The sequence below is a fragment of the Martes martes genome, assembly GCF_963455335.1.
Source record: "Martes martes genome assembly, chromosome: 10".
Classification (NCBI taxonomy): Eukaryota; Metazoa; Chordata; class Mammalia; order Carnivora; family Mustelidae; genus Martes; species Martes martes.
The window spans coordinates 29,015,376-29,042,869 of NC_137898.1; the positions used below are offsets into that span (position 1 = coordinate 29,015,376).

General features: G+C 36.8%; 1 protein-coding gene across 1 annotated transcript in view; it reads right to left on the reverse strand.

Annotated features, from left to right (window-relative positions):
- PDHX (pyruvate dehydrogenase complex component X) overlaps positions 1-27,494 on the reverse strand; it is a 68,766-nt gene that overhangs the window by 14,222 nt on the left and 27,050 nt on the right. Inside the window, exons 3-7 of the mRNA XM_080815785.1 lie at positions 24,415-24,515; positions 18,391-18,590; positions 15,510-15,608; positions 6,911-7,085; positions 5,180-5,327 (exon numbers count right to left, since the gene is read on the reverse strand). Coding sequence (XP_080671911.1) covers positions 5,180-5,327; positions 6,911-7,085; positions 15,510-15,608; positions 18,391-18,590; positions 24,415-24,515 — 723 coding nt within the window. The remainder of the gene's footprint in view (positions 1-5,179; positions 5,328-6,910; positions 7,086-15,509; positions 15,609-18,390; positions 18,591-24,414; positions 24,516-27,494) is intronic.

A 27,494-nucleotide genomic window follows, 5' to 3' on the forward strand; every position in this document is an offset into this window, starting at 1 on the left:
AGGGGAAAAAGCAGGAGAAGTTACAAAATCATAACTTCTCTTGAGTCTGTTAGGGAGTCGAGGTTACAAGACAAACAAGTGAACTGAACATCAAGGGTGATGATTCCCCTCTGAAGAAGGATAAACACATGTCAGAGTATGGGAGTATGGGACAAAGCATGGAACAATGCCCATGAACAGATGGGGATATCAGCAGAGAGATGGAAACTCTTAAAAACATTCAAATGGACAGTTAGGGGGAAAAATATGCAATCAAAGATAAATAATTTTTCATCAGGCTTCACAGACTAAACATAGCTAAGAGTCAGTGACATTGAAATTAGGTCAACGAAAATTATTCAAACAGAAACATAGAGAGAAAAAATGGATGAACAAAAAAAGAACGGGGATCTAAGAGCTTTGGACAATTCAAACAGTTGAACATTTATAATCAAGAGTTCCAAAAAGAAAACACATGGAGCAGAAGATACAGTAAAAACTAATGGCTAGGAGTTTTCCGAAATTAATGAAAGACAACAAATCACAAATCCAAGAAGCTGAGAGAAACCCAAAGAGGATAAACGCAGTTTGTTTGTTTATTTGTTTGTTTCTGAGAGAGAGAGAGCGTACAAGCAAGTGCACAAGCCAGAGGGGAAGGGCAGAGGGAGAGAGAGAATCCCAAGCAGGCTCCATGCTTAGCATAGAGCTGGACATGGGGCTTGATCTCAAGACACTGAGATCATGACCTGAGCTGAAATCAAGAGTCAGATGCTCAACCTACTGAGCCACCCAGGCACCCCTCATTTAAAATTCTTTAAAACACAGCTAATTTGCTAAAGAAAAAAAAATCAAATATATATGCTGGTGCTTACACCATAGGTAGAAATAAAACATGATAATAAGAACAAGAAGGACAGAAGGAGGAAAATGTAATATCCTGTTGTAAAGTTCTTACATTATACATGAAGGGATGTGATAAAAATGTGAAGGTAGACCATGATGAGTTGAAGAATTATATTGTAAACCTTAAGGAAACCACAAGAGAAAGAGAGAAAGGTAAGACAGAAATAAAGTGGAATCAAAATTTAAAAATAACCTATCTAAAAAAAGGCAAGAAAAGAGGAAAAAAATGAAGAAGAGATGCGACAAATAAAAACAAAGGACAAATGGTACAAAGGAAAACAGTACAAAGCAAAAGAAAGGATGAAATTATTAAATGTGAATGGTCTAAATATTTAATTAAAAGAGAGTACAGGGGGCGCCTGGGTGGCTCAGCGGGTTGAGGCCTCTGCCTTCGGCTCAGGTCATGATCCCAGGGTCCTGGGATCGAGCCCCGCATCGGGCTCTCTGCTCAGCAGGGAGCCTGTTTCCTCCTCTCTCTCTGCCTGCCTCTCTGCCTACTTGTGATCTCTGCCTGTCAAATAAATAATTAAAATCTTTAAAAAAATAAAAAATAAAAAATAAAAAGACAGTACAGGATTAGATAAAAAAACAAAGAAAAATTATATGTTATCTGCAAGGAGTCAGATTAAATATAAAGACACAGGTAAGTTAGGAGTAAAAAGATATAAGATATAAAAACATTAAGTAAAGAAAATTGGAGTAATTGTAGCAATACCAGATAAGGAAGGCTTTGGGGTAAGAAAGATTACACCAGGAGTGGACAGGGATATTCCATGACAGATCTATTCATCAGGAACACACCAAAATCCTAACGTTGTGATGTGCCCCAAAACAGATCTCCCAAATAATGTAAAAACTGACAGCACTCAAAGGGGAATTAGATAAAACCACTGGGGGTTTCAACACTCTTCTGAGAATTGATAGAACACAGATAGGAAATCAGTAAGGATATAAAAGACATGAACACTATTACCAGCCAACTTCACCTGACATTCAAAGAACACTCCTGAAAAGTAGAACACACACTCTTTTCAGGGGCACCTGGGTGACTCAGTTGGTTAAGCATTGACTCAATTTCAGTGCCGGTCATGATCTCAGGGTCGTGAGTTCAAACACCATGTTGGGCTTTGTACTCAGTGCAGTCTGCTTCAGATTCTTTCTCTTTCCCTCTCTCTCCCTTTCCCCTTCTCCCTGCTTGTGGTTCTCTCTCTCAAAATAAATAAATAAAATCTAAAAAAAAAAAAAAAAAAAGGTAGAGGGGCGCCTAGGTGGCTCAGCTGGTTAAGCATCTGCCTTTGGCTCAGGTCATGATCCCAGGGTTCTGGGTTCGAGCCCCGAATAGGGCTCCCTCCTCCAGGGAGCCCGCTTCTCACTCTCCTTCTGCCCTTCTCCCTGACTCATGTTCTCTCCTGCTTGCTCTGTTTTCTCACTCTCAAATAAACAAATAAATAAATAATCTTAAAAATAAAAAGTAGAACACATATTCTTTTTGACTACACATGAAACATTCATCAAGATAGATCATATTATGATGATAAAATCTCAAAAAATTTAAAAAGATTTCAATCATTAAAAAGTGTTCTCTAAGCAAAATAGAGCTAAGCAAGAAATCATAAAAGAAAGGCTGAAAAGACCCCAAATGTTTGGAAATTATACTTACACCACTAAATGATTCATGGATCAAAAAAGATATCACAAGGAAAAATGGCAAACATCTTGAACTGAATGAAAAGAAAAATAAAACACATCAAATTTTGTGGCATTCATCTAAAGTACTGCCAAGAGGGACCTTGAAAGCCTTATATGCTTATGTTAGGAATAAGGTTTATTATATCATATCGATCTCAGGTTTCACCTTAAGAAACCAGAAAACAAAAGAGCAAATTAAACCAAAAGCAAACAGAAAAAAGGAATAAAGGTTAAGAGCAGAAATCAATGAGAAGAAAATTATAAAAACAATAGAGAAAGTTAATGAAATCAAATGCAGATTACTTGAAGAGATCAATAAAACTGAGCAATCTCCAGCCAGATTGATCAAGAAAGTAAGAAGACACAAATTACTCACACTGAAAATGAGGACTTCACTTCAGATTATATAGACATTAGAAGTATAAGGTACTGTTATGAGCAGCTTTATGCCAATACTGCAGACCCCCTTATTCATGGTTCTGCTTTCCACAGTTTCAGTCATCCATGGTCAACAGCAGCCCAGAAGCAGATGATCCTCCTGACTTACTGCCAGATGGCCAGCAGTAGCCTAACGCTATGTCACAATGCCTACGACATTTACTTCATGTGATCTCATCACATGGGCACGTAATCTCACAGAATCATGAAAACAGTGAGTACAATACAATATTTAGAGACGGAGAGACCACATCCACTTAACTTTTATTACAGCATACAATTAAAATTGTTCTATTTTATTATTGTTGTTAATCTCTCACCGTGTCTAGCTTTTAAGTATGTAAGCAGAGGAGGAAACAGAGTATATACAGGGTTTTGTACCATCAGGGGTTGCAGGCCTCCCCTGGGGGTCCTGGACTGTACTCCCTGCAGATGAGGGGGGACTACTGTAAATTTCATTACTTAGATAACATAAACAAATTCCTTAGAAGACAAAAACTACTAAAGCTCATTCAAGAAGAAACAGATAACTTACACCTATTTTTAAAAATTCATAGTTAAAAATCTCCCCACAGGGACGCCTGGGTGGCTCAGTTGGTTGAGCGGCTGCCTTCGGCTCAGGTCATGATCCCAGCATCCTGGGATCGAGTCCCACATCGGGCTCCTTGCTTGGTGGGGAGCCTGCTTCTCCCTCTGCCTCTGCCTGCCACTCTGTCTGCCTGTGCTCGCTTGCTCTCTCTCTCTAACAAATAAATAAATTAAAAAAAAAAAAAAATCTCCCCACAAAGAAAATCACTGGCCTAGAGAGCTTCAATGGTGAATTCTACCGAACAGTTAAAAAGGAAATAAACCAATTTTACCCAAACTCTTTCAGAAAATAAAAGAGAAGGGAACATTTCCCAATTCATTCTGTGAGACCTGAGAAAAAAAATCTTCAGGGGGTGCCTGGGTGGTTTAGTCATTAAGCATCTGCCTTCTGCTCAGGTCATGATCCCAGAGTCCTGGGACCAAGCCCCACATCAGGCTCCCTGCTCAGAGGGAAGCCAGCTTCTCCCTTTGCCACTCTCCCTGCTTGTGTTCCCTCTCTCGCTGTGTCTCTGTCAAATAAATAAAAAAAATCTTTAAAAAAATTCTTCAAGAAAAGAAAACTACAGGTTTTCTCATGTGCACAGATATAATGATTCTCAGCAAAATTTTATTTTTTTTAAATATTTTTATTTATTTATTTGACAGAGAGAAAGAGAGAAAGTGAGCACGGGCAGGGGGAGCGGGAGCAGCAGGCTCCCCACTGAGCTGGGAACCAACTGAGCCACCTGGGTGCCCCAATTCTCAGCAAACTTTTAGAAAATGAGATCAAGAAATAGGTGAGAAAATTAATGGTTATTGAGTTTTATATGGGGAATACAAGGTCAATCAACATCTGGAAATTAACCAATATAACTGACCAAAATAACAGAGTGAAAAAGATTATCTCAAAAGATGCACAAAAGTGACAAAATTCAACATCCACTTATGTGTAATATTCTCAGCAAAGTAGGAATATAAATTTCCTCAACTTAAAATAAGGAATCTACAAAAACCTGCAACTGACATTAAAGAATAAATGTTTTTCCTAAGATCAAGAACAAGGTAAAAAGTCTGCTTTCACCACTGACATTCATTAATGTACCAGAGGTCTTAGTCAGTACAATAAACCAAAAAAATGAAATAAAAGCCATATCGATTAAAAAGAAAGAAAACATCAGTTCGGGCTAAAAATTTTTATGTCTCCCAGCAACCTTAGTTTTAACTGACTGCTGGGAGGTACACTGCAAATTTCATAACCTAGAAGTTCACTTGGAAGAAGAAATAAAAAATTTAAACTTGTATAAAGCACAGGAATATCTAAGATCTATGTAAAATCTAAAACATTCTTCAATCAGTTGGGATTTTATACTTTCTAAAATGTTAATAAGTACCGCTTTGTTCAGATAACATACCAAAAAGCATGATTTACTCAATACTATGGAACCAGTTTGTTTCTCATAGGAAAAGTGACTCAATTCTTTTCTCTAGCACTAAAATACACCCAGATGCTGAAACTGAAAAAAAAGTTATACAATGTACCTTTATAAAGGATTTCACAAGAGTTAGCACGCGTATTGTATTAAGTAAATGTAACTTTACTAACCTCTGACCAGACTTTGTCTAGCTTTTAAAACAGCTCCAAGGTCACAGTCAGCAGTAGCGTATGAATGAGGTACAGTACTCTTAGATTCAGTTAACCTCTTGGCAATAACTCTTCGAATATTGCTAGCAGGGATTTCAGTGAATGTGCCCTGTAAAGAAATTGCAATCTGTCCATTAAACCATAAATATGGAAATGGAAAAAACAAACTCTGTAACTAAAATCTAGTCTCAGTGACTTAGCTTTCGGTAATAATTAAAGATTACTATAGGAAAAGTACAAGTAAAAATTCTTATTATAAGGAGGAATATAAGAAATCCAAAGAGTTTTAATTTTATAGTACACGACTGTAGAAAATAGTATAATTCATGTTTTAGTTATAAATGGGTCATCTTATGTTACTATGTCTAAGATGATCAAAAAGAAATCTTCCAAGTCATGAATAATTCTCCCATGGGTGTCTGTGTGAAAGAGAGACAGAGAGATAGACACACACACATACCACCTGTAAGCAGCTTCTATTACAAATATCACTTCTTAATAAAACTCGAAGCATACAATAATTCAACAAACCAACAACAGACAATTCTTACTTACAAATGGCATGCAGCAGAAAAAGGTAATTCAATATATTGGATAAACTGCCAAACTATTTCTACTTTGGTTTGTTAATTTAAAAAGAAATTACATGAGTATCATATTTCCTAAAAATTCACAATATAAAGTATAGTTGAGATAGTAAAATCTTCCTGTAACTCTACTGTAGCTTTTCCTCTCTGTTCCTTGAAGCTTTACCAAAAGCAGGATGGACCTTAAACCACATGTGACTCCTTCCTTGTTCTTCATACCATTCTGGGGCCAGATCAAAATCACTTCAGAATAATAACTATGCAGCTAAAAATACACCTGATTTTCAAAACTAAACATTTTAGGTTGGCAGAGAACTTGTTCAAACAGAATAAATGCTCTCTATATACCATAAAAATTTCAAAGTCAGGTTTATCTTCTTAATTTGAATAATCTACTTCTTAAAAATATAAGATCTGATTACACATAAATGTTTTGTATGTGCTATCATGAATCATGAATTTACACAAAAGAATTTTATTTCCCATGAAATTTAAACTGTTTGCAACTATTTTGAAATTTACTGGGATATACTTCTCCAGAAGAAAGAGGAGGATACGTTTGTGTGTTTAGTTCCCAAGTGCCCATTCAGTTTTTCACAAACCTGATTATCCTGCATTTCTTCTGACTGGAAGCAAATGGCATGAAAGATACTAAGAGAAGGAGGTAAAAAAAGGCAAAAATGGAATTTTGACAATAAAAAAGGGTTGTTACACTGCCTGTACCTGAAAAAGAATATCTAGCAGTACAGTCTCTAGCAGTGTCTAGCAGTGAGACTATCCATTCCCTCAGTCAGAATCAAACAGCCACAGAAAAGGGCTAGTGGCAGCTACCCATTAATAGTGCCACACCCAAGAAAAGCTACATGAAAAGTATCATAATTACAGAACATACATATACGGCAATGAATTTGGAAGTCAGCACCATACAAACAAATTGGGTTTGTGCTAGGAGTGTGCAAAACAAAACATCTGGAGTATTTCCTCTTTATCACTTTCAGGTACTAGTAAAATGGATAGGTAGGATCACTTGTAAGAGATAGTAATGGCTCTTGTTTTCTTTCTCACTGAAATCTGGAAAAAACCGAGTCTACTCAAATGGTATTACCGCTGCATTAGGTTGTCCAGGAGTTGACAGTGGTGGGATCATTGGTCGTGGATACGGTGGCGTGGCTGTGGCCTGTGTGGGTGGAGGCACTGTGGGAGTGGCTGGAGGGGCTGGGGTGGGCCTGGATTCAGTAATCTTGCCCGTTTCTTTCAACTGGACCAGTTTGAGAGCATCCCTTAAGATAAGAGATACAGAACCATGATTAGCAACAAGGAACAGAGTGTTTAGAAAGCAGAGATGAGCTGTGGGGAGAAGGTACTGAACTAGAGAGATGTCAAGGCCAAAATAATGCAAAATGAATGGCTTGAGTTAAGCAAGCGAATCTTATCTGGTCTACTGATTCATATTATTCACCCACTACAGTATTTGGACATTTTCAAAAACCAAACAACCATTCAAATTTATCAAAGTACTGGGTGTAGGTATCTTTAAAAAGAAAATTAATCTTTTTTTGAGGGGGGCTATCATCTGATAGATGAAAAATTCACAAATTAAATCATACTCTCGTTCTTTATACTTGTCAAATAACTTTCACATGGCATTTAGAAAATGTCAAATTTTATTAGGATATTTACTAAATTATTAGATTTTCTAGTGCAGATTACCTTGTTTATAGCCAGGATATCACACCATTTTGTATTGCTCAATGTTGTCAGCACCATCTAATGAAATAAACCTAATCCAAAGCATCATTCAGAATGAAAGATAACTAAATTAGTAATAGACTTAACTTGCATTAAAGGTATCTTTGGTTTTTAAAGGGATTTAATTAGATTACTATATATATATGTGTGTGTGTGTGTACGTGTGTGTATATATATATATACATATATCAAGCTTTCAATCTATGCTAAGTTATAGTGGGTATGAAGTAATACATTCTCTTAAAATGGCTTTTACAAAAATTATAATATTTGACAATTCAAAAGAACCCTTTCCAAAAACAAAATTTTACAGATTAAAAATGTTTTTAATCTAAGAAAAATTTTAAAAAGGTTTTGCATAATCTAAAAACAACATTATGGTGACACAATTTAAAGACAAATTACATTCCTTAAACTTCTCAAACACAGTTAATTTATTATTATTTATCAAAAGAATTATGAGGGGGAAAACCTAGCAAGCTGGGCATATTTGAAATGACAATCAACCTCCCCTAAACAAAACCTTTTATTTAATATCTTATGGCAACATGGTAGGCAGAATTCTGAGATGGAGAGCTCCAATATTCTTGTATATATAGAATTTCACCTGGTATACACAGCCCACATAATCCCTTATGAGTATGGGTGGGCTTGAGTATGATGGATAGGCTCCTGATTAGGTTACATTACAAGACAAAGGTGATGGACTTTGTAGACATAATTAAGGTCCTCAATCAGCTGGCATTAAGTTCATCAAAAAGCAAAAAGTAAAATCACCCTGGCGGGATCAGACATATCAGATAAGCCCTTTAAAAGGAACCAAGAACTCCTAGAAGAAGAGACCTGAATGGAGAAAGATTCTCCCGCTGGCGCTGGAGGAGCGTACAGGCATTTGTGGAGATAAGCAGATGGCAAGGACCTGAAGGAGGCCTCTAGGAGCTGAGACCAGTCCTTGGCTAAGAGCCAACCAGGGGCCAGAGTGTGAAAGACTGGATTCTGATAGATAGACTGAGTTCTGATAGAAGAACTGAATTCTGCCAACAACCATGTGCCTAAAAGAATAGAACTGAATTCTGCCAACAACCATGTGCCTAAAAGAAGACTCCAACAGATGAGACCCTAGCCCTGGCCAAAACCTTGATTTCAGCCTCGTGACCAGAAGCTGAGAACTCAGCCATGCTGGGCCCCAATTTCTGACCTACAGAATTGTTAGGTAATAAACAGGTGCTGTTTTAATCTGGTATGTGTGTAGTAATTTGTTATGCAGTAATAGAAAACTGACCCAGGCACGCATGTTTCAACCGGGCGCACATTATTAGAGGAATCCCCCCATGTGTACTCATACCATTTTTAGGAAGGAGAGTCCATGCTTTATAATGGGTCCAAAAAGGGGCACATGGAGTTAACACTAAGTACAACTAACTTACTTGTTTCAAAATTAATAGCTGACATTTAACAAAAGAGGTCAGATTGACGAAGAACTCTTAAATGTTTTACCATCTTGGATCACTAATAAGCATTGAAAGGGGAGTAAAAGTGAGAAAACAAGCCTCTTATGTTTGTATTGTGCTTATGTATCTTTCACGAGCACTGTACGGGAGGTATTAATACTCCCAATCCACTGGTGACTAAGTAGGCTCAGAGAGGTTAAATTCCAAGTGTAAGTTAGTATTTCTCAAGCACCTACTCTACTCTAGGTGTTGAGGATACAGGGTTTAAACAAGATACTTTATTCTACAGGACAGTCTATATTAATCAGGCAAACAAATGACAGATAATGACACACTATGAAGAAAATAAAGCAGAATAACGACATGAATGACAGGTGAGAGGAGGGGTTCTTTGAAAATAGGATGGATGGTCAGGGAAGACCTGAGGACGTGGTATTTGTGTGGAATGATTTGAAGGAGCACGCTGCAAGACCTAGGAAAGCATGAATCTAGACAGGGAAAATACAGCTGCTTCTAACAGAAGGCAGGCCAGTGTGGAAAGAGCGGTGCAGAAGGAGGAGAGGGTTAAAAGATGAAGCCAGGACTGGCATCAAACCCAGGTGTGGCCAACTCCAGAGCCTGTGCATTTTCTACTACTTTTCTCATACCTGTGCACACAGCATGCAAATATAAACCAAGGCAGAGTCAGAACATTTTTTTTTTCACATGAACAGACTGGGATAGAATGCAGTACATCTCAAATTAACAGTAAGTCTGAGATTGAGCGACAAAATGTGATCTACCTGATCTAAAGCCAAATGTAGGATCTCCTGACCATGGCCTCCAACCCACCACACAAAAATCAGCACAGGTATAACTGGAGGCAGTGCTGGTTCTCAGAGCATGTGCCACAACACAGCGATGGGAACGGAAAGAATGAGGGCGAAGAGGAGCTACGTGGCCTAGGAGGGAATGACCTTATGTACTGTTAAGGCTTTTGACAACTTTGGAAGTCAATTTTTTTTTTTTTAAAGATTTTATTTATTTGTCAGAGAGAGAGCGAGCGAGCACAGGCAGACAGAGTGGCAGGCAGAGGCAGAGGGAGAAGCAGGCTCCCTGCTGAGCAAGGAGCCCGATGTGGGACTCGATCCCAGGACTCTGGGATCATGACCTGAGCCGAAGGCTGCCGCTTAACCAACTGAGCCACCCAGGCGCCCCTGGAAGTCAATTTTTAATTTACTCATATTCACAACCGAAAGCACCATTTTCCAGTTAATTATGATAACATTTACATGTGAAGTAAATGGCTGCCAATAACATTTCTGGGGATTTATGCCAAAAGCTAAAACCCTAGCCAGATAAACAAAAATATGAGCACCGAGGGGCGACTGGGTGACTCAGTGAACTGAGCAACCAACTCTTGATTTCGGCTCAGGTCATGATCTCAAGGTGGTGGGATGGAGCCCCATGTTGGGTTCCGTGCTCAGCAGAGAGTCTGATCGACGATTCTCTCCCTCTGCCACCTCCCCACCTGCTTGCTTGAGCGTCCTCTAAAATAAAATAAATAAATAAAATCCTTAAAAAATAAGCATTGATATATAAGGCCTTCTGTTGATTCAGAAAAAAAAATGCCTTCAACAAAAGGTATCTAGCTTTTAAGAGCTCTTACAAGTCATAGCCTAACATTACTAGTCTCTTTCCATTATATAAGGTAATTAAATACATCTAACAAAACCTATTACTAATCTGGGTTTTAAATCAAATTAGTTTAGTATAAGACTGACATGCCCAAAACACACCCATTTCTTTTTCTTTTAAGATTTATTTATTTATTTGACAGACAGAGATCTCAAGTAGTCAGAGAGGCAGGCAGCGAGAGAAGGGGAGGGAAGCAGGCTCCCTGCTGAGCAGAGAGCCCAATGCGGGGCTTCATCCCAGGACCCTGGGATCATGACCTGAGCTAAAGGCAGAGGCTTTAACCCACTGAGCCACCAAAGCCCGCCCCCCCCCCATTTCTTTATATGGGGATCACCAGCTTACTCTCAGGCGTGAGTTAAAAATAAACAAACAAAAATAACAGTTGTCTGAATACGTCTATTTAAGAAAAGATTGGTCACACTAAACTGACACATTTTTATCAGCATAACTACTATTTACTATTTTGTCAAGAAATAGGCAATTTAGCTTCATTCTTGTAGTAATTAAGATTCCTGGGTATAAAGGCTCTTGGTAAAGAATAGAAGTAAGGAGAAGTCATTAATTAATCATAACCAAGTAAATAGGAAATCAATTCTGGCTACTGCTTCACAGTAAACTTTCACTGCTGATTTTACACTTAACAGACGTCATAAAGTATAAATGTTCATTATTGTTTAGTAACAGCCAACAATTTAGTTTCTATAATGCAGAGAATGCTTTTAATGATTTCTGTCCATGAAATAATGAGTAAGATTCTACATGAAGAATTAGGTGGGCACTGAAAGCTCTAAAAATTAGGAGAAAAACAAATATGCCACACACTTCTGCACAAAGGCAGAAGAAACCCTGGCAGTTCATTCAGAGCAGAACCTTTTCTACGAGGATCCCTTAGAGAGCAATTCGTTTGGGTGGGCTATGACTTAGTTTAAAAAAAAACAAAAAACACCACTGCAAACATGCTACACACTTCCCTATCACACCTATCAGAGTTTTTCATGCTATGATATGAATACAAACATTAGCTACAGCTATGACTTTAAGACATAGATATATTAGGTTACAGGCAAAGAACTTAAATGTATTCTGTATCTAACTGTGGACCCAGCACTAGCTTTCTTAAAATAATTACATACAAAGGCAAAGTCAAGTCTGTATGCTTTTGTGCAACATACATTCTGAGCAATATGTTTCAGCAATATGTTTGTTCTGCTGCTACATTTAAAATAGCAACCCTAACACTGAGTTTACTTCATAAACACAATGGATCAGAGGCACTTCCACAGCAGTTGGAACTGATTTTTCTATTCTGCTTGCATTTTTAGTTGACAGTGGAAGAAGCAAAGACGTCCCTCCAAATTTCAAGAATTTGTGCTGAGGTATTTTGGGGGAAGCTTAGCCTGCAATTTCTCAGTCTTATCAGAAGATGATATTTCTGTAGGTGACAGCAAGCCGAAGTTTTTTCCGAAGTCCACCTTAATATTAAACTTAAAACACAGGCAACTTTACCGGTATACAAAGCAAAAATCCTAAATAATGCATGCCTTCAGGATCAATTTTTCTCATGAAATCTTTTGTAATGTGTCAGATTTTGAAGACCAAAGGCTGACTCTCTTCTGGTGCAGAGTTAAAGAATAAGGACAGGAAAGAAAACTGGAAATTAGGAGGAGGAAGATGGCAAAAATATTAAAAATATAACTCTACTTTAATAGTGCTTCCTTTGGGTGTACAGCAAGACAATACCATTTTGTTTTCCTTAATAAATATTACATTACTATTATAACTTCAATTCAGGTTTTTGAAAAAAGCGCTATTTGTTCGTCATATATATAGGAAGCACATGTGGAAAGAGAAGGGCGAAAGGAAGAAAGGGCTATTTCATTCCTCTGCTGTCACACCACTGAACTGCCTTCTAAAATATCACCTAATAACCGACTTCAAGATTTTTCTCGGATTATACCTTAACTTTTTATCCAGCTCCTAGATATCCTCTAACACAAGAAAAGTTGCCTTCTAAATGTTTATCTCCTGATTATTTCAATTATAACTACTGCTCTACTACCTACCAAACCTCCCTTTCAAGTCCCGAAATATAGCCTGCAAATAACCTTCATCTCACTGATCCCTATGCCTGTGGGCTTGTCTGCGTTGATGACAGGCTTCAGAGCTAACACATCACTCACTCCACCAAGACAAACAGTTTCCCAAAGCCCTTACTTGCACCTATGGAGCCAAAATTTCATTATCCGGACCAGAATACCAAATTCATTCCTTGATTTGCTGCTATCCTGGTCTAGGCTCCCCATCTGATCCTTTATGAAAGCTTCTGGATTCTGTCCTTACAACACTGTCTAGATCAATAATCTCCCTTCTACTTCTTTTACCCACATTCAAGCATTTTTTATCTTTCTCACCTGAATTACTTTATATGCCTATTAATTTATCTCCTAACCTCAAGGTTTCTTCTGCTCCAATGTATCCTCTACAAATCTGCAGAATTAATCCAAGGTACAGTTATGATTACTTTACCAAAGATTTCACCAAATCTTGATCAATGATTAATGAATTAAATATAGACTCTTGGTCCTATCCCTCAGAAATATAGGTAAGTCTACTTGGTTACAAAAAAAGTTGCTTTATCCCATTTTTATGGAAAGCTTACTAAAACACAGACTGGTAGATTAATAAAATCAAGAGACAAATAATAGGATGGATGTGGGAGAAAAACTAGGCTTAACTGGATATGAAGATACTTAATTTTAACATTTTATGGCTAAGTGAAACTTTTTAACTCCTTTAAAACTTCACAGTCTAGGATACTACTTTTCAGTCATGGGTCAGGACAGCTGATTTACACCGCATGTAGTATGGCAGAACTCACGGTATGTATTTAAGAGAACCACATACACATGTCTGATGAACACATCAATACAGCTGTAATACAGATAAACGAGGCTACCTAAGAATCAAGCCTGGATTGCTCACCATAAAAGAAATGTCCCCAAATAAACCAATGTTTTATTTTTTTTAAAAGATTATTTATTTATTTATTTGAAAGAGAGAGAAAATGAGTAGGGGTAAGGGGCAGAGGGAGAGGAAGCAGCAGACTCCCCACTGAGCAGGAAGCACTATGCAAAGCTGGATTCCATCTCAGGACCCTGAGATCATGACCTGAGCCGAAGGCAAACACTTAACCCACTGAGTCACCACTTAGGCGCCCTATTAAATCAATGCCTTAATGAAGAGTAAAATAATCTCGTGGAAAAAAAAAGAAATGTCCCTTGGTCCAGCACTGCCACTTAATTTCATAACCTTTCTCAAGTTAAGAAATGTTAGCTGATATTACTGATCACTTTTTATCAATAGTAAATGGGGAATAAGCATACTGCTTTAAAATGTTAACTCAATTTGAGTTACTACCAACAATAGAAATGTAACAGAAATTTGTAACAGAAATGTAATAGAAATTTGAGTTACTACCACCAATAGAAATGTAACAGAGGGGCACCTGAGTGGTGCAGATGGTTAGGCATCCAACTCTTGATTTCAGCGGAAGTCATGATCTCAGGGTGATGATCTCAGCGTCTCATCGATCTCAGCGTTGCTCTGGGCTCCGTGCTCAGTGCAGAGACTGCTTAAGACTCTCTCTTCTTCTCCCTCTGCCCCCTCCTCACACTCTCTCTCTTTCTAAAATAACACACACCACTATAGCAATTTTACATCGGTCATATGTCTAAAGGATTAATCTTTGTCTTCACCGCTAGACTAAGTTTCAATACAGCAGGGACCATCTGCTCTCATACACCTTTTTTTTTTTTTTTAAGATTTTATTTATTCATCTGACAGACAGAGATCACAAGTAGGCAGAGAGGCAGGCAGTGAGAGATGAAGGGAAGCAGGCTCCCTGCTGGGCAGAGAGCCGGATGCGGGGCTTGATCCCAGGGCCTGATGCGGGGCTTGATCCCAAGACCTGAACTAAAGACAGAGGCCTTAACCCACTGAGCCACCCAGGCACCCCTCTTCTCATACACTCTTAAAAGAAACAGAATGTAAACAAATAGAAAAATGTATCAGTATTCTTGAATAGGAAGACTCAGGATCATCAAGACATCAATCCCTCCCCAAGTTAATTGTAAAATGTGATACAATCCCAATAAAAACACTATCATTCCCCTGTACCATCAGGGCAAATGAATTGTTTAAAATTCTTTTGGAAAAATAATAAAATAAGAATAAACCAAGAAAAGTGGTCTATTGAAAAAGAACAAGGAAAACTCTATCAAATTTTAAACCTTACTATAAAGTATTTATAATTAAGAGTGTGATACTGAACTAAAAATTAGGTGCAACTCATGGACAGTGGAATTGAAAAGAAAATCCAAAAAGAGCCAACCACATACGGAAATCACTTTGATCATACAAGTGACTAAAAGCCAATGAATGAAACTGTTTTTTTTTTTTTTGAATGAAACTGTTTTTAAAAGGATATTTCCAGGTTTTAAAAATTTAAATGTGATTTAAGCTTATTTCAAACAAACGTAAAACAATATATAAGTTTCATCACTCTGCACTCTATAATTTTCTGCATTTATCACTATTTCTAAGGATCTGGCTTAGTTACCGAATCCGAACCATTTTTCACTAATGCTGTAATTACTCCGAAATAACTCTTGCATAGAATTCTGCACTCACAAAAGCAATTGAAAATACAAAAGAACAGTGTATGTCCTTTTAAATCTTAATACTGAATAAGCTGTTCTTTAAATACTTCCAGAAAAAGATGATCATGATAACTAATGGAATTGGTTATTACAAAAAGCACAAACATACTCTTTGGTGAATATCCCCCGAGGGCCAGTGGCTATCCCCTGGCTAGCATCCAGGGCATGTTTTTCCAGAATATTACGGGCAGCTGGACTTAAACGGAACCTAAGAAGAAAACGTGATGATTAAGAAAACCAATAAACACTCATAATTTGAACCAAATATACCTAAACATCAACAGTTTTACTGATAATTAGAAAAATAAAAATTTATAATAAAGTTAAATGATTCCCATAGTCACAGTCAAATAAATTAATCCATACTAATTTGATTTATTTTACCACCCAAACATTTTCATACAAATTTAATTAGTTACTATTTCAAAATATTCTTTTAATAAGAGTATATATTCAAAAGGAGAGAGCTTCTATTTTGACTAATAACTTTTCACACGGCTCCTCATCAAACACATCAATAAGGAACTAACTACACTGTTCCTTCATTTTTTTCTGTGTGGTAAAATTTACAGAAAATTTACAATTTACATACAACTGAGTGGCATTAAGTACAATTACTCTGTTGTGCAACCATCGCCACCATCCATCTCCAGAATTTTCATTCTCTCAAACTGAAACTCTGTACCTGGTAAACAGTAACTTCCCATTCCTGCCCCACCCCCTGCCCCAAGCAGCTGGCATTCTACTGTCTTTACTAATTTGACTAGTCTAGGTCACTCATAAAAGTGGAATCATACAGTATTTGTTCTTTTATAATTGGCTTATTTAATGTCTTTAAGGTTCATCCATGTCATCGTATGTTTGTCAGTATTTCCTTCCTTTTCAAAGCTGAGTAACATTCCATTGTATGTATATAGCATATTTTGGACACATGGGTTGTTCTCACCTTTTGGCCTCTGTACATAAGGCTGCTATCCATGGCTGTACAATTATCAACGTGAGTTCCTGCTTTCAATTCTTTTGAGTGTGTACCCTGAGAGGGAATTGCTGGGTCATATGGTAATTCTATTCTTAGTTTTCCGAGGAACTGCTGTACTGTTTTCCACAGTGAATGCACCATTACACACTCTCACCAACAGTGCACAAAGGTTCATTCTCTATATCCCCATCAACACATTGTTAGTATTTTTAACAGGAGCCAATCCAGTGAATGTGGAGTAGTAGCTCACTGTGGCACTTACTGGCAATTCCCTCATGACTAGTGACACTGAGCATTTTCTCACATGTTTATTGGCCATTCACGCATCTTCTTTGGACGAAATGTGTATTTGAGTACTTTGCCTATTCTAATTGGGTTGTTCGTTCTGTGTTGCTGAATTTTATCACTCACGTATTTTTAAAAGTCATTATTATTTAACATGAAAGCATTTTTATTTCACATATACTTCAGGAGAGTAAGTGGCAAAAATTTATGTTGATTGTTAGACATGGAAACAGATACACCAAACAGTGACACAACTACTAAGTATCTACTTTTCAGGTAAGACGTTTAGATAAAGCAGCAAATACAAAAGACTATACAGTCAGATAAAGAAAATGAGTCCAAGGGGCTAAGTCCCGAACTTTATAACCAAGAAATGGAGAAGAACAAATGTGCTTGCTGTATTTCAGAGAAATAGCTCTCGATGATATGGGCTCAGTGCTATCAATCTTCATATTTTTTAAAAGAAATTGTAATTTTAGATTTCTTAATGTAAGATTAACTACAACCAATTCAAAAAATTTATTTAAAAAAAAAATCACTGTGTGGGCCAACACTGCACAGTTCACAGGTCTGAGGAGTTTTTTTTTGTTTTGTTTTGTTTTGTTTTTTTAAGTAGGCTCCACACTCGATGGGGCTTCAATGCAGGGGGCCTGAACTCATGACCCTGGCACCAAAACCTGAACTGAGATCAAGAGCCTGATGCTTAACGACTGGGCCACCCAGGTGCCCCAGGTCCGCTGGTTTTTCTATACCTCGGGGCTGCACATTCATTAAGTCTCTAGTGATGGATCTTCACAGAATGATGGAGGATACGCCATGATCTCTGCCTAAGGAGAAGAGCAGTTAAGTACCTCCATGATTCTACTTCTGATTTCCATGGTAAATGAAAGAGAAAATAAAGGGAAGTTAAAGCAATGCAGCGAGAAATGCTGTGTGGGGGGATGGAAATTTACAACTCAGCACTTCAAAATCACTGACAAGAACTGACACTGGTAATTTAAGGAAAAAATTTTAAAATGCTGAAGGGTCTGCGTTGTAAGTTCAAAAGCGGTTCTTAAGAGGACCTTTCTTAAGAACTTTTTCTTATAAAGAAAAAAAGTTTCTTATAAAGAAAAAGTAATCTTGTACAGAGAATATTAAATAAATGAACCTGTTAAAATTTTCCGAATCTGTCAATTAAAGCTATGTAAGCCTGAAGTGAAATGGTGTTTACTAAGTCTGTGTGTTATCCAGGGCCAAAACTGAGCTCCAGTCTGTGTCAGACATTCAAATGCAGTATAGTTGTAAAGGAATGCATGTTAGGATGCCAATTCCATTTTATGTCAGTTATACATTTAAAACTGGAATTCCCATTACGGTAACTAGAATTCCATGGACAGAAACACAGTATGAAGCCTGGTGTACTGAATTCCATCTTATAATCCTAAAACCTACTTCAAGTTCAACATGGACACAGACTATTTGCTTTGTTCTCCACCAGGTGAGCAGGGTTTTAAACATACTACCTGGAAAGTGACAGGTATTCAATAACTGTTTCTTTGTTGAATGAACAATGAGAGTAAAAGAATCATCCCAGGCCTCAGTCACCTAAGAGAAAAAGGGAAGATCACCTACTTCCTACGTAAGGTGCAGAAATGTTTTAAATATGATAATGATTAAAATATCCTAAAAGCTGCTATAATTTTTTTTTTTTTTTAAACATCAGCATCCAAATAAACATACTCACTGCAGTTTTTCCAGTGTGTGTTCCTTTTTGACGGGAGGAGAAATCTGTGGTTCGGGTGGAGGACAAGGCACTGATGGTTTTGAAGCTGGTGATGGAGGACCTACATCTTTGGGGATTTCAACATGTTTCCAATCCTCTCCTTCCTCAACTAGCAAACCAATTAGTGAACCTAGTCGTATATTTTTAGATCCTTCTTCAACCTGTATTTTAAAAAGAAAATAATTGCAGAGATGGAAAGGCTCACGATCGTATGAAGTAGTTTAGGTAATTCTGTACTGATTAGAAAGATCTCTTAATTTGAGCTAAAATCTGCTTCTAAGTCAGCCTGCCTCCTCCTTCTACCCACCACTGCCCTTTCTTATTGCTCCCCATGTATACTTTCCTTCCCCGCTCTTCCCAACCCAGTTATTAACGCTACATCCTGGAAAGAAAAAAAACTAGAATTTCTCCTCTGACAGCTTTCAAATATATAAGAGCAATCATTACCATCTTCCTTTTGATGTCAAGCCGTACAAATCCAAACCAGGAGACTGTGGTTTACTTCAACTATTTGTCTTTCCCAGATAGCTTCTTGTTACAATAGCTTAGGAATCCCAAGAGCTCACAATGAATTAAGTACCCTAAATTAGTCCTATTACTAACATTAATCTAATGTAAAATGTATTCTGTAAACTTAGTCTCTGGAAAAAAGCATATCCCATCATAGAAACAGAACTGGTTAACTACTCTGGTTAATGTTGGTTTCTGTCTTTCCTTACACTTAATTTTTCCCATACGTATCTATTTACAAAACCTGAGAAATAAAATAAAATCCCATGAATTTTTACAAGTACATCAGAAACACAGTGGTGTCTCAGCTAATCAATCTTTCATAGGTAATGTCAATTAAAAGAATAAGTAAGATTGAATTCTAAAAAAACTTATATGTATTTCAAACATTTTAGCGTATTAACTTATAGAGAAAGGGCTGATTTTTATTTACCTAGTAAGAGAAGTTCCTAGGGAAATTTCAGATGACAATGTTTTTAAAGTTCAGTACTGGAAGAAAATGTCATTCCTTTAAAATTTTTATTATTCTCTTTCAATTACATTAAATAAAGCTCATTACAGATGTAATTTAATGAATAATAGAATGAGAGGCTGTAGGATGTTCGCTAATACAGTAATTATAACTAAGAACATAACTAAAATGGGCTTGACATTTCTGATTAACATTAAATTTGATGCTTATTAGTATGTACTCTATTCTAAAAATAAATAAGGCACAAATCATGGGATTTAGGAAGCTTTTTAAGTTTACTAATACTGATGGAGAAGAACAGAAATAATGCTTCGGTGAAGCAAAAAACATATATATAAGAAAAGAGTATAGAATATAGGGGTATCTAATGAATTGCAAGCTGTGAAAAAATACTAAACAGCTCAAGAACAATTTGTTTAGCTGTCTGTCAACACACTAAAATAAAAAGTTTTAGCTCTGTGTACTACTCGGAGTTTTTGTACTATTACGTCAAAAAGAGGAGTTAATATGATGTTAAATACAAACTTTGTTTTAAAAGAAAAACCAAACTCAACACGGGTCAAGAATGGACTTCAGAGGAGTGCCCTTTGGTAAGCATTGGAAAGTCTCACCTCAAGGCCCAGCATGAGGCTGGCAGGACTGGGGAGTAGACAGCAACATGGGACAGTAGGTGGGAAGCCTAGGGCACCTACTTCTCCAAACACCCATACATGGGCTGAACTCCATCCTGAGGGACAGACCCCTAGGATGGAGCCTCTTTCTTTACAAGAGACATTCCAATAGGCTGACATGAATCACCTGCAAACGTGCTAAAGACAGCCTGCCCAAGCTCACCAGCGTCCCCCAGGATGTGAGATGGGGAAGTCGAGAGACAAGATCTGTACAGCAGAAATTCCCAACAGAGAAATTATTTGAGGGAGTTCACTCCATTAAAGGTGGTGGTAAAAACTGTGTTTTGATGTGAAGTTAAAAAATAATCAGTAAGTTAAATATTTTCTTCTGTAAAATCGAATAGTGTGAGAGCTGCTGAGCGCAGAAGGAGTGTGCACTGTGGTGAGGGGAGAGAAGCAGTCATATGACTGACTGATCGGGTTTGAAACCTTAGAAGGTATTTTCCATCATGGCTTCAACCACTATATAGTTTGAAATTGTCTATATCCTTTAAGATAAACACTTTAACTTACATGCACAATGAATTTTGGTCTGAAAGGAAGATACATAAGAAACACTGAACTGAAAACAAATCAATGACAAGTTAAAAATGCAGAGGGGGAGAAAAAACACTCATTAAGTCCTTGACTAACAGTTTGGCAGTCAAGTGCCAGGCACTGTTCTAGCACTGTGTCAACTCATTTAACTCTCCTAACAACCTTAGGAGGTAAGTGATGTTAATATTCAAGTAGAGATAAAGAAACTGAAGCACAGAAAGGTTAAAATGACTTGTTCAGAATCGTAAGACCAGTAGATATCCAAGCCAAGATTCAAATGTAATCTGACATTACAGGTAGCATTCAACACGCCAAGTACCAAATCCGTAAACTGCATTCACAGGACCAAAATTATCATACAGCAGTTCAAGATCATGCTCCTACTTTAAAAAACAAGCTTATAGAGCAGATTACAATTCATTTAGCTTTTAATTCAGAGGGAACACAGACTCATTTATCACTTTAATATGTCATTTATCCATTTCAACATGAAAAAATTAGAACTGAGAATATCTCTCATGTAGTAGAATTTGTTTTGAACTTTGAGGGTTATTTTCTCAATTAAAAATGCTATTGTCTACAGAGAAGAATCAACTGAAGGTCTCACAATGTCCAATTTCAACCATAAACTTTCAAACAATGAAATTCAACTTTGAAGTTGACTCAGGCAATTTAATGAAAAATAAAGGGTGAAAGGGACCTAACAATAAAGTCATACTGAAAAAATACATTTAAAAAAAAAAAAAGAAAAAATACATTCTTTAGAAAAACACCAGTGACACAGTGTTACAGTGAGATGCAGCTAAGAAACTGAAGAACATAAATAGTACCAAAAATATTCTTTGTTACTTTTTAATTTTAGGATGATCAACAAAAAAGAAGCATTTTTTTCCTTTTTAAGTAAACTCTCCCGACATGGGGCTTGAACTCATGACCCAGAGATCAAGAGTTGCATGCTCCACTAACTCAGCCAGCCAGGCGTCCCTAAAGGAAGGATTTTTAAAAATTTTGCTTTAATATTCGTGGATTTTAGTTTTCAGAAAGAATTCTGTTCTTGAAAATGATTTTGAGAAATAATGGTCTATCAATGTTATAAAAATCAATGAATGTTTTGACAGTTAATACATTAAAATGTCAAAAAATTATGTACATTTAAATAATCTTAAGGTCATACAACCTTTTCATCCCCAAAAGTATCCTGGTTTGTAACAAATCATATAGTAACCTTAAAATGTTAGAAGCCAAACAAGACAATCTTTAATAAATTCTTCAAATAGGAGTTCCTGGGTGGCTCAGTCAGTTATGCACCTGACTCTTGATTTCGGCTCGGGTCATGATCTCAGGGTTGTGAGATGGAGCCCCATATTAGGCTCCACACTAGGCGTGGAGCCTGCTTAAGATTCTCTCCCTCTCCATCTGTCCTCCCCCACCCACCCCTCTAAAACAAACAAACAAAGAAACCCCCAAATATGTCATCCTAATATTCTACTTTATTAACATCATTTAAAATCCCTGCGAATTAATTTAAGACTAAGCTTATGAACTGATACATGTGTAAAAATTTAAGGTTTTTTGTACAATTTACTAGTAATTAAGTTAGAATTTAACAACTTTCTCATTAGCTGAACTAAACTGGAAATAAATCCTAAAATTATCTACACTGACAGCAATTATTCTTTATTAACATTATTAAAAGCTTCTAAGTTTTTTTCTGATTCTAACTGAAACATAATAAATATTATTTCATATAAAATGGAAATCAGATGCAAAACTTACGAATGAGAACAAAGAGATACGAAACTGGGCAGGGGGAGGGGAAGAATACAAAATCCTTTCAAACACTAGGCAAACAAATCTCCATGAAGAACATGATAGCTAAAAATTTCTAATGGTTTAAAAAATGTGTGCAAGCTTTCTATCATCACTTGCCTTTTAATTAGATTAATCTCCAACTCCTTGATTCTGAAAGTAAAGATCTTGTGTAAGTATTCTTATTAAAATCAGTTTATAGGGACGCCTGGGTGGCTCAGTGGGTTAAGCCGCTGCCTTCGGCTCAGGTCATGATCCCGGGGTCCTGGGATCGAGTCCCGCATCGGGTTCTCTGCTCCGCGGGGAGCCTGCTTCCTCCTTCTCTCTCTCTGCCTGCCTCTCTGCCTACTTGTGACCTCTGTCTGTCAGATAAATAAATAAAATATTTAAAAAAAAAAAAAATCAGTTTATAATATGTACTCATATGAGAACTGTTCCACAATGAAAGACAAAGGTGCAACCTGCATGGAGGCGGGAGGGCTGAGAGTAGAGGTGGGTGAAAAACTAAAAACCCCAGTGATATCACCTAGTATCACCCTGATTTTTTTTCTCCATAAAACTGTTACATTGTGACATGCATATACTCCCATTCCTAATATTCAAAACGCATATGGAATAATAATAAAGCCATAAAGCCCTAAGATACACATACAATCTTTTCTTTGGCAAGGAAGTAGCCATTTGTGCAGCTAAAGCCCTTATTAGTCATACCCTCCCCTCAGCCCCCTACCTTTTTAGAGCATTAGGGCCCAGATGAATAGGCACTACTGACCTCTAACACTGCTAGCAATTTGAAATGCATTACTAAGCAGCTAAGTGGGAAAAGCTATCAATTCTGGAAGCCTTACATAGTCAAACAATCCAGAGCCAGGGCCAAGAACACAGCTTGCCAAAAGCATACACAATAAAATGTAGCTGGGTTTATTACATATGGTAATTCAAACAATCTTTCCCTTTTTTATAACGCTGCATAAATTAGTTGAAGAAACTATTCTTGGTATGAATATTTATATTTTCCTCATTAATTTTAGCTTTTCATTCATATTTCCTCCAAGGAAGTATTTTCAACGCTGTTAATAATGTAGATGACAAGTAAAGGAAGTTTGTTAATTAGAATGTAAAAAGCAGCATATAAATGATGAAAAGAGGGAAAAGGATTTTCGAATAAGAAACACGAGTGAAAAACCGTGTCTAGATCAACATCTAATTAGACTATAACATTTGGGTGAAATGTACATAGGAAGGTGCTGTATCCATTCCCAAAACAAAGGAGAGCCGGTATCTCAGAATTAAAAACATATCAATAATGGACTACTAACAGATGTGCACTGTCTCTGTACAAACCAAACTACAGAGGCATGAATGGGTATTTACTGTTCAGTTGCAAACAACCAATACAAATTATTAGATAAACATATAGATTGACATAGGGGCTAATGGTCACCAAGAGCTGAGTGAGTAATTATAATAATAATGAAAGTAGCAATATTTATTGATGCTTGGTGGGTGACAAGTCTTGTAATGAGTGTATATGTATTATCTCAATCTCTACTACTGCTCCATGGTGCATATATTATTATTAACTCTACTTTATTATGAAGAAAAAGGCACAGAGAGGTTAAAGAATTTGCCAGTCACGGGGCACCTGGGTGCCTCAGTCAGTTGAGCGTCTGACTTTTGGTTTCAGCTCAGGTCATGATGTCAGGTTTGTGAGATCAAGCCCCAGGCTGGGTTCCACGCTCAGCATGGAGTCTGCTTGAGATTCTCTGTCTCCCTCTGCTCCTCCCCCTGCTCGTGCTTCCTCTTTCTCTCCCTCAAATAAACAAAATTTTTAAAAATAAAATTTAAAAATACAATTAAAAATGATAAAAACATATTATGTAGATACAGATAATACAACATTATAAATACAGTGGTAAAAATAAAAAGGAACTTCACACTTAAGAGATCTTCATCCCGTTGAAGACAATCAAAATTAAAACTTACCACTATTTTGGCCAAGATGCCATCATCACTTGCATCTAAGGTAACCACAGCCTTGTCAGTCTCTATTTCACATAAGGCATCTCCAGCACTCACAGCTTCACCTACAAAACAAGACTGGGTTTGTTTTGTTTTTTAAAATATGAATGTTAATTATGTGGGCTGGAGTGTGTGTTAAGTGCATAAAACACGAATAATGAATACCAAAATATCTGGTAGCTAGCTCTGGGCTGCAGAACTACAAGTAATTTTCACTGTGTATGTGAGTAGGTTTGCATGTGTGTATGGTTTGTTGTATTTTCCAAAAGCTCTATAATAGACATAAACTACATTTGTTATAAGAAAAATAGCAATTACAAAAGATTATTAACAGATATTAAAAATGAAATCACATTTTAGAAACAATAGCAATGAATGCATAGACTCTTCAAACAAATCAATTCCAGACCTATTCCTTTCTTTTTAATATATTTTGACTATTATTCCACGAGGAGAAAAGTTTTATAATTAATACCACTTCTGGGTTAACATTGTAGCATAAATTCAGAAACCCTGTTGGCACTGCAGAGCATAAATAAATAAGGTATATTAAACAAAAGGGACAATGTCAAAGACACAACTGAGGTCAAATAAGAAACATTTCTGTACAACAGAAACAATATGGAAACTCAAAAATGTTGAGCAAGACCTGACTTGCTGTTTCTGGATCTAGAAGCAGGTGAGGGTGGAGGGGCTAGGAAGGGGTAAAGGTTAGCAGGGAGAATGCAGTGGTTTCCTCTGGAATAAAGAAAACTAAAAGTGATTTGCTGCAGACATGGTTGCAAATCAGAATGTCTCCTTAAAACCTGGGCTGGTTTTCCACTCATAGTAGAAGCCAATAAAGGGGACAATCAAGACCTGTAGAGTAGGATTATGGCTTTAATCAGAACTGTAGGTCTAGGAAGGTAGGGAACAAAACACTACCTCAATATCAGGATCTGAGCCAAGCCACTCTCTGGCTCCATTACTGCATCTACTGATAACTCCAGTATCAACAGCAAAATTCCTAGACTGGGGGTGGGGAAAGGAAGAGTGCGGGGCAGGTGGAAAGACACGGAAACACAAACAAAAAGTCTTTTTAAAGAATAAGAAGGAAGGAAGGAAGGAAGAAAGGAAGAAAGGAAGGAAAGGAGGGAGAGAGGGAGGGAGGGAGGGAGGAAAGATAGTTAGTTAGTTCCAAAACATTTTAAGAAATTTAATGCTAAGAAAGAAAACCACAAAACCAATAATGGAAACAGAAATTTATTTCAGATGTAATTCATTCTGTGCAACCTGCCAGAGATTTTTAAGTAAGTATTCTGAGGATGTTCAGAAATACAAATGAAGGTAAAAGATCCATCACAAGAACAAGAGATAAAAACAATGTACAGAAATGAAACAAAATGACATTACATATGAAGGAAAAACCTAATTAGAAATCTTGGAAATGAAAAATACAGTCATTGAAATAAAGAGAAACAATCAGTGGGATGTATTCTAGACTGGACATAGTAAAGTGAATTAGTAAATTAAAGGCAGCATTAAGGAACTACCTGGAACTTATCACATGCAGAGAAAAAGATTAAGAATAGAAGAAAGCAGTAAGAGACACAGATTGAGGTTCCAATGTTTGTCTAATGGATTTTCCAAGAGAAGACTGGAGGGAATAATGGAAAAGCAATACATGAGAACATAACTGCTGAGAAGTTTCTACAATGGAAAATACATATCCTCAACATGAAAGAGCTCTGAATGAGTTTAGATCATTGTAAACTACAGTGTATTGACTAGGAAGGGGCACTGGAAGCCTTGTAGCTTGCTGGCAATACTATGAATCTTGACTAGGTGGTGGTAACCTGGTTATATGTGTATGTAAAAATTAATTGAGCTCATATTTTCTACAATTTATTTCTCACTAAAAAAATTAAGCAGAAAAAAAGTGTTAGACTGTATGAATCCACATTACATACACTGCCATGAAATGCCATACAATAATCCTATACAATAAAAACAACCTTAAAATCTACCAGGAAAATAAGCCAGACTATGTCAATGGAAATGACAGAGAGCATACTTCTCAGAAGCTGTAATAAAGGTCAGAAGACAATGGAGTAATATCTTCAAAAAGCTGAGGAAAACTAACTGTCTAGAATGTTATATGCAACCAAACCATCATTCAAGAATAAAGGAAAAGTGGGGCACCTGGGTGGCTCAGCCAGTTATGTGTCTGACTCTAGATTTCAGCAGGTCATAATCTCAGGGTTGTGGGCTGTGCTACTGAGCCCTATGTCAGGCTCTGCTCTGAGTGTGGAGTCTGCTTAATATTCTCTCTCTCTCTCTCTCTCTCTCTCTCTCTCTCCTCCTCTGCCCTTACCCCATCCTCTCTTTCATTAAAAAAAAAAGAGAGAGAGAGAGACTAAAGGAAAAGGATTCTTTAGACATAAAAGGCTAAGAAATACCACCTATTGATGAGCTATTAAAAAATGCAGTTCATCAAGAAGAAAAATGGACACAGGAGGGGACCCATGGACTATATGAAACAAGTTACTACAGAAATTGATAGAATGGTAACTATGAATAATTTAAAAGCTAATTTCCAAGGGTTTAAAAAATGTAAAACTCAAACTCTAAAAAACAGTAAGCTGGATAAGGAAATGTTTAGTTGATGGTTAAAGCATGCAAAGAACTTTTGATATAAATAGGCAGGAAAAATGCTAAATAACTCTAGATTTTATTACCAAGACTTAAATATGCATCCAAAATACTTAATGATTTACATCCCCCAAGTAGAAATATAATCTACAGCAGTCCTCAAAGCAGAGGAAAAATGAAATAAAAACTATCATCCAACTGAAGACAGACAGACGGAAAAGAAAAAAATTAAAAATACACCAAAATTGTAGAAATAAGTCCGAATAGATCAGTAATTGTAATAAATACAAATAGATTAAAACAACCTACTAAAAGCAGCAGCAATTACCAAAATGAATACAAAAAAATAAAATCTGGATAAACATGGCTTACAAGAGACAGACCTAAAACAAAACCAGAATAAAAATATAGGT